General features: G+C 37.3%; 1 protein-coding gene across 24 annotated transcripts in view; it reads left to right on the forward strand.

Annotated features, from left to right (window-relative positions):
• Positions 1-13663, forward strand: part of ERC1 (ELKS/RAB6-interacting/CAST family member 1) — a 300806-nt gene that overhangs the window by 114442 nt on the left and 172701 nt on the right. For 14 of the 24 annotated variants that reach the window (XR_012586653.1, XR_012586649.1, XR_012586654.1 and 11 more), the window contains 3 exons: positions 348-485; positions 1852-1992; positions 3119-3259. Coding sequence is in view for 13 of the 24 variants with exons in the window: in XM_074584057.1 (XP_074440158.1) it covers positions 348-485; positions 1852-1992; positions 3119-3259 (420 nt within the window). In the remaining 11 variants the exon portion in view is untranslated. Of the gene's footprint in view, positions 1-347; positions 486-1851; positions 1993-3118; positions 3260-9234; positions 9271-13663 lie in introns of all 24 variants that reach the window. The other 10 variants (XR_012586646.1, XR_012586651.1, XR_012586648.1 and 7 more) reach the window with 1 other exon arrangement.

The following is a 13663-nucleotide window of genomic DNA, read 5'->3' on the forward strand; positions in this document are numbered from 1 at the left end:
TTTTTCCTTTCGTATTGTTAATACATCGATCATCTTTCAGTCACACAGTGCCCAACATCCTCAGAAATGAGGAATAATACCCTTTCTGTATGTTTTTCTTGTAAATCTTACTTAGACTTTATTGCTCTGAATCCTCTCCTGATTATTGGAAAGGTTACTGATTCCTTGTTAATATTTGATGGTTTTGGTTGCATTGCTCGATGTTTTGTTGTAGGATTATCGGAACTAGGCCATTGCGTACTTCCTTTGCTTTACGAATATTTTAAAGAGTTTAATATACTACTAAGATGATTTTTGGATGGTTTTGCCTGCTATATTCTTAACATTGACTCCTCCTCTTCTTTAAGATTGAAAATCTTCAAGAACAGTTAAGGGACAAGGAGAAGCAAATGAGCAGCTTAAAGGATCGTGTGAAATCCTTGCAGGCCGACACCACAAACACTGACACTGCTTTGACCACGCTGGAAGAAGCACTGGCAGAAAAAGTGAGTATGGAAAGCCGAAGTCCCTTCCTTCGAAAGGTCCCTCTACTAATAACCTCTCTAAAGTCGGCTTTTGCGTGTGTTTCCCGGGCTCTGTCAACAAGACGTCTCTAATGCGATGCCACAGTGACATCCTTTGCCCCCGACAGCTGAGGAGGAGGAGGAGGGATGAGGGGAGCGCGGGTGCTGCCGAGCTGGGTCCTTCGCTAGAGGGCGCTGGAGGATGCGCGGAGCGCTGCCGGGCTCGGCTGCCGGAGCCAGCCCGGGGCACCGCCGCTGGGCCGTGGGGAAGGCGGGCAGGAGGGTAGAGCTGAGCCACAACCTGTTGCTCTAGCCATTAGCTACCCGCCATCATTTTGTGTAAAAGAAATTGGTGTTCTCACGTTGTCGTTTCTTTACGTGGTGCGTCTTTGGTATGATGGTGGGATGCCTTACATTTCAGCTGTGGATTCTCTTGCTCTTTTCTTTTTCTTTTTCCCTTTTTTTAAAATCTGGCTAGTATCTGATTTCATTTTATCTTCCCTTCTCAGATATTTTAATAAGAAATTTATTTTTTAAATTTTGCTGCATGAAATTGAGTTTTAGTTCCCAATATTGAATTAAAATGAATAGTTGTCCTGATGTAGCTGTGTATCAGTCTCACTTTATTTGCAGCTTTATTATTCTCATTTTTTTTTTATTTTTTTAATGCTTGCCCAATTCTCAGGAGATAGCGGACTGATAGACAAGATACCCTTGTCTATACTGTTTTGGTTGGGCAATGTTTTGGAATTACTGTATATTTTTTCTTGATTCCTGGAGAACCAAGGTTACAGCTCCTTTAGTCTGTCAGATTCTATAAATGTAAAGTTTGGTAAAGCTTTCCCTGGGGCTGGGGAATTCACTTGCATCCCTTCAGCTTCCAAGATAACTACAGCTCCATTGATATCTGGTGTACAGAAAGGTTGTTTTGTTGCTTTTTCTTACTGCACCATGATCCTGCTGTCACATATGCATTACACCCCTTCCTCTCTGAAGGCAACCTAACTGTACATTTTGGAAAAATAAGATTTAAATAAGGAAGCAATATGTAAAGTATCCTGGTCTTGGTTAATTTTGATTATCAGGACCAGATAAATTGTGTTGCTTTGTAACAGTAGTGCGGACTTTCAGAGTTACAGAAAGCCTTGTGCTTCTTAGCAACGAATCCATAGATTTCTCAAGTTTCCTCCTTCTTGAGGATCTGTTTTACAACTGTAAAGAAAAGAAAATGGCAATATCCTACACTCCTCTTCCTTGTCTACAGTGTGTAAGAAGTGTTGTGATAAGAAGTCTCATAATTTGAACTGACTAGGAGAGATTTTCTTCACAGAGTGCTTTCTTTTGCCAGGAAAGGACCATTGAGCGCCTAAAAGAGACACGTGATAGAGATGAACGAGAAAAACAGGAAGAGATCGACAACTACAAAAAAGATATTAAAGACCTGAAAGAGAAAGTCAGCATTTTGCAAGGAGATCTCACAGAGAAAGAGGTTGACCATCAGAATGAATCTGTTGCGTTAGAATTGATTGTTGCATATGTTTGTGTTATATTTTAGGTGAAGAGAAATGTTCCTTTACGGTAATGGTCCTTCAACAAGTTTATCTAGTAAAATACATTGTTTGAGAATTTTTGAAAGCACAAATACTTCAGAACCGCCCTTTCATGGATAGCATACAGTGCCCTTATGTGCAGCAGTTGGTTGTATTAGCAGTGAATGACCGATGGTCAATGATAGCATTTACTGGAGCTGTGCCTATGGACAATCAAGGCTGAGAACAAGCTTGTTCCTGTCTAAATACAGGGAGGAAAGGACAGAGGTTCATCAAAGCTGTGGGTGCCAAAAGCATGCAGATAATGTTTATTCTTTTATGCAAACAATACAGCTAGTTCTTTTGACTCTGAAGAGTCCTTTTTTGATAATTAAGTTAGTTGTTGGTAATGAGCCAGATGGCTAGACGAATTAACCTGATTGTATTAGAGAAATATAAACGTTCCTTTTTCCCCCTCTTGGAATTGTAACATTCAAGTCTACCTACAATCTTTTTTCAAAACTCAAAGTAAAACAATACAAAAAATAGGCACCCAGGAAGTGCTAAGATTTTTGTCTATGTGGAAGTCAACACTTGACAGGAAAAAAAAAAACCAACCCAAAAATGTCTCAGAAAACAAGAAGCTGAGATGTCTTTTGGAAATAGGTAGCATGAATCAGTTTCACCTCCTAGCAGCTATGTACAGAAAAGCTTTGAACACACTCAGTTTTAGATACCATGGCCAAATCTGCTAACTGTGTATGATTTTTAAATAAAATTTTAATTAAAACTATTTTTTCTTAAACATGACTGTCACTGAAGCACTAGTTCCGGTTTACAGAATCTTTCCTCTTTAAACATGATTTTAAAATTAATTTAAACAAGGTTTTATTTTGATACTGAAAACCTGAATTAAATCAAGTTGTCTTTAAGGCATTGTCACAAACATCCTGACAAAATATGTTGTTCTAAGTTGGATCCTGAACATAGTGTAAAGTGATAGGAAGAAGATAAAGACAAAAAAGAAATTAGCTATTGCACATAAAGAGCATTTACTTGATAGTTATTTTACATCTTTTATTTTAGTCATCCTTACTGGATCTGAAGGAACATGCTTCATCCTTAGCTTCATCAGGACTGAAGAAAGATTCCAGACTCAAGACGCTGGAAATTGCATTGGAACAGAAAAAGGAAGAATGTTTGAAGATGGAAACTCAATTGAAGAAGGTAATCAATAGTTGTATAAGTGGTGTAAACATTCAGCGTTAGACAAATTGGCCATGTCTGCACTTTGGGTCTTAAGTTTGGATTCTGTGAATTCTTTTCAGTAAGTACTGTGAAGTTGTGTCCATGCAAAGCCCATCAGAAAATAACTTTCAGACGCTGCTACTAATTTTGGACTTCATTTAAATGCGGTAACAGTGCTGCTGACTTTTTTTTTTTTAACAGGTACTAGGAATTAAAGATTTAGTCTGCTTCAGTACAGTTTGTGGCAGTAATTGTACTGTTAAGCTGGTGTAACAGCTAAAAATTTAACAGCTAAACATTTCACATATCAATTATCAATGCATGTAGATGTTAGTGCGATAAATTCAGATGCATGATTGGCCTGGCCCATAGGAATGCAGATAAACAAATGAAAAGAATATATCATCAGTGAAGTGTGGGATCTTTTGTTTTAATCTCATTGCCAGTCAGAGCTGATACATTGTCAGGAGTTTGCTGTTCGGAAGAATAATACTCTATTACAAGCAAGCTAATTCATTTGAACAAAATCTTTGGGTGACATTTGCATTGCAAGCCTTCTTTATTTTAGCAGTGAGTGGCATAAATACTGCACTGTTTAGAGGAACTTCAATTTGATTTTAACTTTTTGATTTTAAAAGAGCAGGTGATGAAGAAGCACAAAACACACTAACTGAAATAATGATAACGCTTCTATTTATAAAATTAGAACATGACATAAGGTAACACAATTTTTTGAAGACATTTAAGTCTTGGGTTGTGGATTTCTAGCTGTTTCTTTACATCTGCCCAGGAAAAGGAAGAGTGCCTGTGCTGTAGTTTGGAACTCTGTCCTAGTTCCTCAAATGAATGTGAGATCAAATTTTGAATCATCAGTTAAGACTTGTTTAGGATTTCTGTTGTGGGGGTGCAAGGTTGGGTGTTAATGCACATGAGAATTCCGTGTCAGTGAAACTCAATACGTGCATATCTAGAGCCTTGTTTGCCCTTTTTAATTCTATTGCACAAAATAAACAGTTCTGTTCCTCAGCATCAACCAAGCACAATAGCAAGAAAAGAGAGTTGAGCACATTTAATCGGTCTCATTCAGTGTACTGTACAGTGGGTGACTATTTCAGAAGTCCTGAAGGACCCTTTCACTTGAATTTTTTGTCATGGATTGCAGTTTCACGCTTTGTCAGTGTGCTACTGATAATGAGTTGAGGAATATATTGTAGCTAAGATTTGGCAATTTGCCAGAGATTTTTTTAGCAATTGGATGATAGTATTAGTTTGTAGGTAGACAGCTTCAGTGGAGAACATTGATAAAACTATTTTATTTTTTTTTTTAAAAAGTAATTACTGACTGGGAGAGCACATAACAAATAGTTGAAAAAAGCAGTTTTGGAAATTCAGTTATTTAGGGAATACATCTTTATATTCAGCATTTGTAAATGTACTGCTTTTCACCGCTTCCCCTGAGATTGCTTTCCTCACTATAAGCAGTGAGTATATCAGTAGTATAAGCGGGTGTGGAGGTCCACCAAATCTGGTGAAGCGCTGCTAGGTAAAAGGTGAACATGCAGTCAGTTTGCACCGTGATGACAGCTCTTCGTTATAATTCCTTTAGGCCTACCTCTGCGCATTCCATTTTAGAGAGGATTGTGCTTAATAGCTGGCATCCAGGAACATTACGTAAAGACACTGAGACAGTTCTTAAGACCTTATATTTTTATAATCTAATCTCTTTTTTTTTTTTTTTCAGAAAATAATTAAGAGGGTGAACTATTCTCTTGTGATCCTTTTCCTGAGGGTTAAAATGGGAAAATAGCTCAAGTATAAAGAGCGCTATTAACTGTACAGAATAGCTATGGGACAAATAACTGTATCCTTAATTTGGTTCTGAGAAAAATCATGAATATAAATTCATTGTATTGTAAACACAAATAGATTTGCATCTTCCCATCCAAAGAAGCTACCTAACCTCATTCGGTCAGGATGCTTTCAGTTCTACAAGCAAAGAAAATTGATAGTCTGCCATTACCTATGTGCAGTATAAAGCCCTTCTATAATACTCTGGATATCTGCTCTTCTGCTTCAGGCGTTATTGTTTACTAGGTCATTTGGACAATTGTTTCCTGTGTAGAGACCCTAAAGTACTCTCTCGAAAGTCCTACTGAGACAAAACCATCAATACCTTGTTCCTTTTCTAAATACTGTGTCATGTTGGACTACTGCATTCTTCTTATTCAAGGGAAAATTCAAATTCAATAGAAAGATTTTTATTTTTTTTTTGTGATAAGAAGTCAGTCCACAATAGCTTTTTATAAAGGAATCAAAGCTCTAGAACCCAAGTATGCTTTCATGCTGTACGAAAGAGCCCGCTTCGACCACTGATCCTCCTTGCTTTCTAGAACCAAGTCACAGTTACTTTTAGTTACTCAAGAAAATATAGTTAGCAACCACTTGAATATGTTTTATACTTATGAGTAAGTTTTTCCAGCAGTTTTTAATTTGCCAATTTTTTTTGTCACTTGCAGAAAAGTAGAAAAATGTATTTTTAAAAGGCTTTCTCTCTTTAAATGCATTGCACATTTATTCAGGCAGTTTGACATTTTCAAGGTGGATTAGTTCCTTGTCATCCTTGAAACATCCTCTGCTCTGTGGTGAGACCCCACCTGGAGTACTGCATCCAGCTCTGGAGTTCTCAGCCCAGGAAGGACAGGGACCTGTTGGAGCAGGTCCAGACGAGGGCACGAAGATGATCAGGGGGCTGGAGCCCCTCTCCTGTGAGGACAGGCTGAGAGAGTTGGGATTGTTCGGCCTGGAGAAGAGAAGGTGCCGGGGAGACCTTGTTGTGGCCTTTCAGTACTTAAAGGGGGCTTGTAAGAAAGATGGGGACAAACTTTTTAGCAGGGCCTCTTGTGCTAGGACAAGAGGTAATGGATTTAAACTGAAAGAGGGTAGATTTAGACTAGATAAAAGGAGGAAATTTTTCACAATGAGGGTGGTGAAACACTGGAACAAGTTGCCCAGACAGTTGGTAGATGCCCCTTCCCTGGAAACATTCAGGGTCAGGTTGGATGGGGCTCTGAGCAACCTGATCTAGTTGAAGATGTCCCTGCTTATTGCAGGCAAGTTGAACTATATGACTTTTAAAGGTCCTTTCCAACCCACACTATTTTATGATTAATTATGATAGATAAGCCAGCTCCAATTTAAAGCTTCTAAAAGCTCAGTTTTACACATCTACATTGTTAACCATTGCAAATAACTGTCACAATTAACCTTAAAACTAATGGCTACATAAGAGCATTCAGTTTAAAATCGAATTAAAGGTTTATTATGTTGAGTTTTATTACATTATCTTAGCGCTGTTTTGCATAAGATATATGCAGGACAGCCTTTCTTGTGTACCTCTTAACAGCAAATGGCAAAAATCTCTTCCTTTTAGGTTGCTTTCCTTACATTTTGAACAGAGATGTGTCTAACATCTATCTTGTTTCTCTTGCCTCTTATTTCCACTGAACAGTTTGAGTACTTTCAGTTAAATCTATTAGCCTTAGAAGTTAAGAAGCTGACAAAAGAGACTGAATTGGACGACTGTTAAGCCATTAGATTAAAAAGATTTGGGCAGTCCTTGGAAAAAAACTGTTGCTAATCTCTAAACAGTGAGCCTTTGAGAAGGCTCACTTTTTCTGTAAAAGGTATTTAACTTTACACTTAAAAGAAATCTTGTTAACCGAGTGGAGTGCAGCAGTGCTGAAAAGTTGCTGACACTATTTTTCTTTCCATGTAAGCAGTCTCCAGTGTGTGACTCTAGGTGTCCACTTCTCATTGTTACTGGTCCTCTTCTTAGTAATGACTGTTTTATATTGATCCCTGTCTCAGTGAATAAAACTGCAGTGTTTTTTATGTTCTGGGTTGGGTAATTTAATAATTATACTATGGTTGTGCAAATCTGTATGCTTAATGTTCTAATTATTCTGCTGTCATTGCTTCTATGCTCAATTGTCAGCCTACTGCCAGCGGGTGATAGTATGGGAGATTCTGAATGCTGAAAGCAAGCCATAAATCCCTGTTGAGTTTACATGGCCTGGTGTCCTGCCTCAAATAGTCTCTTTTTTTGCTGAGATGGAATCATTAGAGGGAAATTACACACCGGGGGTTCTCTCCCTGTTTTTCTGTGAAGTGGTTTTACGTCCTGTGGCTTTTTTTTCCTTAGGAAAATCTTTTTTCTAACTTCTATTTTAACGTAGTAGTTTTATAGTGAAAAGGTTTTCTTCTAGTTATTTTTCTTCAGGACACACTCTTCCTAGCTTTTTCTGTCTTGTCTTTCCGAGACAATATGCTTCATTTCATTTGTTTTTCTAATCTGGGAGAGACCAACTAATACTAGAATTTGTTCCAGCAAAGATGAGCGGATTTTTGTCTGTCTTCATTTCCAGTGCATAGTTTTTCTCCCTATAGATATCTTCCTTATTTGAAAAAGGGATCAAGGTTAGAGAAAAGAAAGATTCCAAAACCATATGTTAACAAACTTCCCCTTGGTGCAGTTCTAGGAACTTTTCATCATAGAATGTTAGCAGTGATACCCTGCCAGGAAAATATCACTAGATTCAACAAGCTCACTCAGAGGATGTTTTTTTCGGCTGCGGTGTTCTTCTTTCAAGTTCAGGAGGATAGTATCTTTCAAAGACAGGAAAAATATTACTGAATGAAATGTTGATCCAAAATGTTTCCCAAGTTTTAGCTCAGTTAGTGTAATGCAGGCTCTGGTGCTTTTTAATTTTGTGAATATGGATTTCCTGCCACAACTGAAAATATTACTGATAATTTTGGTAGATGAGATAGAAATACTATTTTTTTTTTTTTTTGTTCTCAACTGGTGATTTGTTTTTTTAAAGAAGGGACAATAAATGATATATTCAGCATAGCAACTGTTGCGGTTTAACCCTGGCTAGCACCTACAACCACACAGCCACTCACTCCCCCCAGTTGTGATGGGACAGAGAATCAGAAGAGTAAAAGTGAGGAAAAATTCATGAGTTGAGATAAAGACAGTTTAATAGGTAGAGCAAAAGTAGCGCATGCCAACAAAGCAAAACCAGAAATTCATTCACTACTTCCCATCGGCAGGCAGGTGTTCAGCCATCTACAGAAAAGCAGGACTCTATCATGCATAATGGTTACTTGGCAAGATAAATGCCATCACTCTGAACGGCCCCCGGTTCCTTCTTTCCCCAGCTTTATATGCTGAGCCTGACATCATATGGTATGGCCTATTCCTTTGGTCAGTTGGGGTCAGCTGTCCTGGCTCTGTCCCTCCCAGCTTCTTGTGCACCCGCAGCCTACTCGCTGGTGGGGCGATATGAAGAGCAGAAAAGGTCTTGACTGCCTAATGACAACAAAAAACACCAGTGCGCTATCAAAAGTATTTCTCATCCCAAATCCAAAAGTATAGCACTATAACAGCTGCTGGTAAAAAAGTTAACTCTATCCCAAATGAAACCGTGACAGCAACCTCTAAAGAAAAATGCTACCAGGGAAATCAGGATGTCTTGTAAAAATTAAAGTAAAAAAACAGCAATTGTGTTCAGCGTTTAGATAACGCCAGTTACTGAATTAGTTTTCTAAACAATGTAGCTGTCTTGTAATTGATATAAGTGAAGCACTAGAAGGTCCTGCTCGACCTATAAAACTTTCATCTGTAAACCCAAACACAGGACTATGTTAAGTATTTGAGGACTGGACAAAACTGTCTGGAACTTGCATGAGAGTAACTCCATGTTTCTCATGTTTCAAAAGCTGGTTAGTAATACATGCTAAAACCACAAAGTAAGATTCTGTTGTCTTATTAAATGAATGTTGCAGCTATTATTTTAAATTCTTTTCTTGTTGCATCTTTTCTTTTTCTCTCTCACGCTGTTCCTATCCCAAATTTTCCCCATCTTTTCCTGTCTTCTTTCTTCCTTTAGCATCCTGAAGTTTTATTGAGTCATCCATCCAAGCCAGTAAGTTCCCTGGCAATCTGAGAGGCTATTGCCAACCCCATTTAATTTTCTGTGTTGCATGTCTATTCACCTTTGCTTTTATATTTGGGCCAACACAGGGTATATTGGTGAATTACTTTAGTAGTGGGTATTAGATGGTATGGATACAAACAAAATGCTATAGTATGTCTGACCAGTCATGCTGAAAAAAAGCCTCCTTAGGAGGCTTTTGCTTTTGCTTTTGCTTTTTGGCTGCATTAGTCTAACTTGTTTTTTGTTTGGACAGCTTAATATTGTGCCAATGTTTTTGTTTCCCTTTGCTTCAGTTGCTTGCAGCGTCTTGTAGCTTTCCTTTCATCTCCATTGTCCATGCATTTTCAGAGCAAGAATGTAGAATTTCTATGCAAATCAAGCTTCTTGCGTGAAAGTATTCTGTAACACCATGTACAGCAGCGCATTAGAAATAATAATTAAGTTACAGCAACTAAAAGATTGCTTAAAAACTTGTGTAACCATTAAGCTCACTGGTCCTATGTCAGTTTAATTTTGGACCCTATTACCAGCCTTCTGTTTGATGTCAAAGAGCACTCCTTTCAAGGAGTGTTTGTATAATAGTATCTTGACACTGTAAATTACGTAATCCAAGGTGGTTTTCATCAGAGATTTCTTTTGTGACTGTGTGCATCAAAAATCGTGTTACAAAACTTTCGGAAGTCTGGTATCTGTGTTACTCTCAGCAATGTTCAGAGTAAATGTAGCTGTGTATCCCGACAGTCATTGTCTCCAGGTCAGAGAATTCCTGGTGCTTTTATAGTTCAGTTTTTGCGACATCCTGTATTATAAATTATTTTAATAGAGCAGATAATACAATGCATTTATGGGACTAGATTTAGGAAAAGAGTTGCACATTGGAACAGGCTGCCCAGGGAAGTGCTTGAATCATGATCCCTGGAGGTATTTAAAAGACAGATAAACGTGGTGCTTAGCGACATGGTTTAGTGGTGGTTTTGGCAGTGTTAGGTTAATGGTTGGACTTGATAATCTTAAAGGTCCCTTCCAACCTAGACGATTTTATGATTCTATGTGCAATACGGGAAAGCATTTTGTTAGGAATATCAGAAATAATAATGAATTTTGTTAGGGCATAAAAATTCCTACACTGTATTTTGAGGTTTTTTATTATATGTAAAAACAGTCATTAATAAATATTCTAAGGTATTTGGTGCACAAAGATTAGGAAACAATTACATATTTTTCTTAAAGGATATAAGATTAGTGGATATGGCATTTGAAGGATTTCATTATTTAGCATTTCATGACAGAATATTTTTTCCCCAAAGGTATTTTGTTTTCAGGTATGAAAAGGAGACTCGGGACTTTTCTGGTAAATTGATACATTCCTCCACTTTAAAATAATTTGCCAGCCTCCTATCCTGTAGATTGCACTGGTACAGTCTGTTACTAAACTCATTTAATGCATCCTATTAAATAGATTCTTTTATCAATTGTTTATGGTTTTGCAAAACCTTTTAAATCTTTTATCTGAAGTTTCTTACGTTGTTTGAGCCTGAGATTTTGTTTGGTTTTGTGGCTTTTTGAAAGAAACTCCCATCCATAACAGCTCACTGTTTTCGAGAACAAAATATAGAAATACGTTAGTTTAACTTGTTTTTTAACACTTTACATGTGTTTTTAAAACACTCTACAGTTTCTGAGACTCTCCATTACTCTAAAGTCAGAAAATATGAAATGTGGGAACAAGCTGTGCATTTTATTCCCCAATATGATATAGCCAACATAGAGGATAAGGCACAAGAGGTTGTGTTGTGGCTTTTGAAGTTCCAGTCCTGTTGATGATTCATGACAATGTCAGCATCATCTCATGCAGTAGAAAGTTGGAGGGGTTTTCCCCCTGATTTTCTTATACCTAAAAAATTAAACTTACCTACTCTACCCCTCTCAGAAACCTTGTTAAGACAACATTCATTTTGAAAAATTAAATATCCAAAAGCTAGGAAATGGCCAATGCAACCTTGTGTGGCCTTTCTCATTTTCTATTGTGAAGTGGTTGTTAATAATATTCTATAAATAAATTATTCTCTGCCAGACGCTTGCAGTCTTCAGTATTGTGTGAAAAAATGCTCAAAGAATGAGCCAAAGTTATGTAAGAAAGATGTTAATCATCTAGAGAAATTAGATTATAGATTTATTTTTTTTTTAATAGTAGGAAAGCGTTAAGAGAATAAGGCAGGATATTTTTGCATCTCAGTTTTCCACCTGCACAACAGGTATAGTAACGAATCCTCATTTCCCTCTGGTGGTGTTGAGAAGTGAAGTTTGTTACCGTTTGCCAGGAAATAACAACCTACGGTCGTGATTAGTATGATAGAAAGAAAACTGGGTTGGTTTTTTTTTCGTGTCACCTGTGTAATTTTGAGTAAATAAGGCATAGAGCCGTACCTGAATATCAAAGAACAAATACCGAATATCTGCTCATTACTTGAGTGATTCCCTTCTGTGCATTGAAGTAAGTGCTGTTTCTGTAAAATAGTAGCCTGTGGCCAGGTGAGTAAATCCTAGTTCAGAGGAGGCGGGGGGGGGGGCTGAAGTATGCTCTCAAAGACAGCCGTTATCTGGGCATCTGGGCATTTCCCTCCTGTCTTTGTACACGTCTTGTGTTGGTGTAAATTCCAATGAGAGCAAATTGTTAATTTTAATAACGACAATGGGAACTCATATCTTTCTGAAGATACATTTTTTTTCAGTAATGGGTTTTCTCAAGGCATCTTTCTCTTATGTAGGCTTTCAGCCTTCTTTATTAAATGATTCCAACCAAATGCTTGCTTATTCAGTGTCAAAAATTTACAGTCACATTAACAGAGACTAGCCATTTAAAAGATCTTGTCAATAATAAGTTAACAAACAACTCTTTGTGACAGACGCAAGTTTTTCTGGTACATAGGATATCAGAGAATTCTCCGAGCCTCTGAATTCCAGAACAGCGTTTTTGGAAAGCTGTTAGAGCACATGGTGTTTAGAGTGTTGGAACTAAAGGAGGAGCAAGTCTGGCTGTTTTTCAAATTTGTAACTTTGTTGAAACTAATAAAGACGTGACAGAAGGCAGCGCACACGTTTTATCACTTGAATTGCTGCCTTCACAATAGGAAAAATAAAGAAAATGGTTATATGTGTTTGTCTTTTGCAGTAAATAGTCGTCATATATTTTTGTAATTGTCTGTGCGTTTACTATTTTTAGGAGATGTGAGGCACACTTGGAGGTAGGAGGGTGGATTAAAATGGGATTTCAGATTCTTGGGAACTTCTACTTTGTGGCCAAAAGTTCTTGGCAACATTTGTACATGAAACGTTAAACTGAATTTGCTGTCTCAATTCATAGGTAAAAGTAGAAAGTGTTTGCTGTGAATTATTTGCTGTTTTATTTAGTTAATCTTTTAGGAATATTGATTTGGAATTTTAGTCATAATGTTTGGAATTTTTACTTATATTTTAGAACTTTTAAAGTAGATCTTCACTATTGTTTTCTTCCCTACTTCTGGCACACTTTAAGCTGTGTAAGATCACCTTTCCTCTTAGTAAAGATTTTTTTGGCACAAGAAATATCAACTTAGAAAATTATGTTAAATATGTTTGGTCGTCTTCTCCTTTACGTCTGTAAATAGTGCTTATTTCTGTGAAACATTGGTCATCTTTGTTTTAATTGTAGAAGTTGGCTTTTTCAGCTGATTTTCTGTGGAAGCAATAGACGTTATATTACTTTTATTTGAGGAACAATCACTCTTTCTTTTATTCTTTAGGTACCTGAAGCACTCACCCCATCACTTACCACATTCCAGATGGGAAATGATGGCTAAGAGCAGAAAAGCAGAAAGACGTTAAACCCCCTCTTAGTTTATAGTCACTCTTAAGAACTTTAAGAGCATATCCAGAGTAGTAAGCTTAAACTGAGCAGTAAGCTTAAACTATTCTCAGTCCTGAACCACTTAGAATTTGAAATTATATTCACACTGGCAAAGATTAATACTGATCAGATGAGCTTTGCCAATAAAGACATAGCTTAAGAAGGTGCTGCTGTCTAGCTAAAATGTGACTGTTTCTTATGCATATCAATGCAGAATCAAACATGCAAGTTTGTGCTCTTGAAAGTAGCTTAAATTCTCCTGTTTGACTGTGCACTGGAACAGACATGGAGAGCTAATGACAGGGTCAGTGGTAACAGTTAAGAGGTTTAAAATAGCCTGTAATCAGGTAAACTCAATGGCCTTTGTAAACATACCGTTTCTTATTTGTCGCTTGTCAGAGGAGAAAATGCAATGTTCCCTTCACCCTAGGCAAGCTGCTTTTTCAATTTATTTATCTTGTTATCATACTTCTATACATTTGCATATTTGTTAGT

This window comes from Larus michahellis, chromosome 1, assembly GCF_964199755.1.
Source record: "Larus michahellis chromosome 1, bLarMic1.1, whole genome shotgun sequence".
NCBI lineage: Eukaryota > Metazoa > Chordata > Aves > Charadriiformes > Laridae > Larus > Larus michahellis.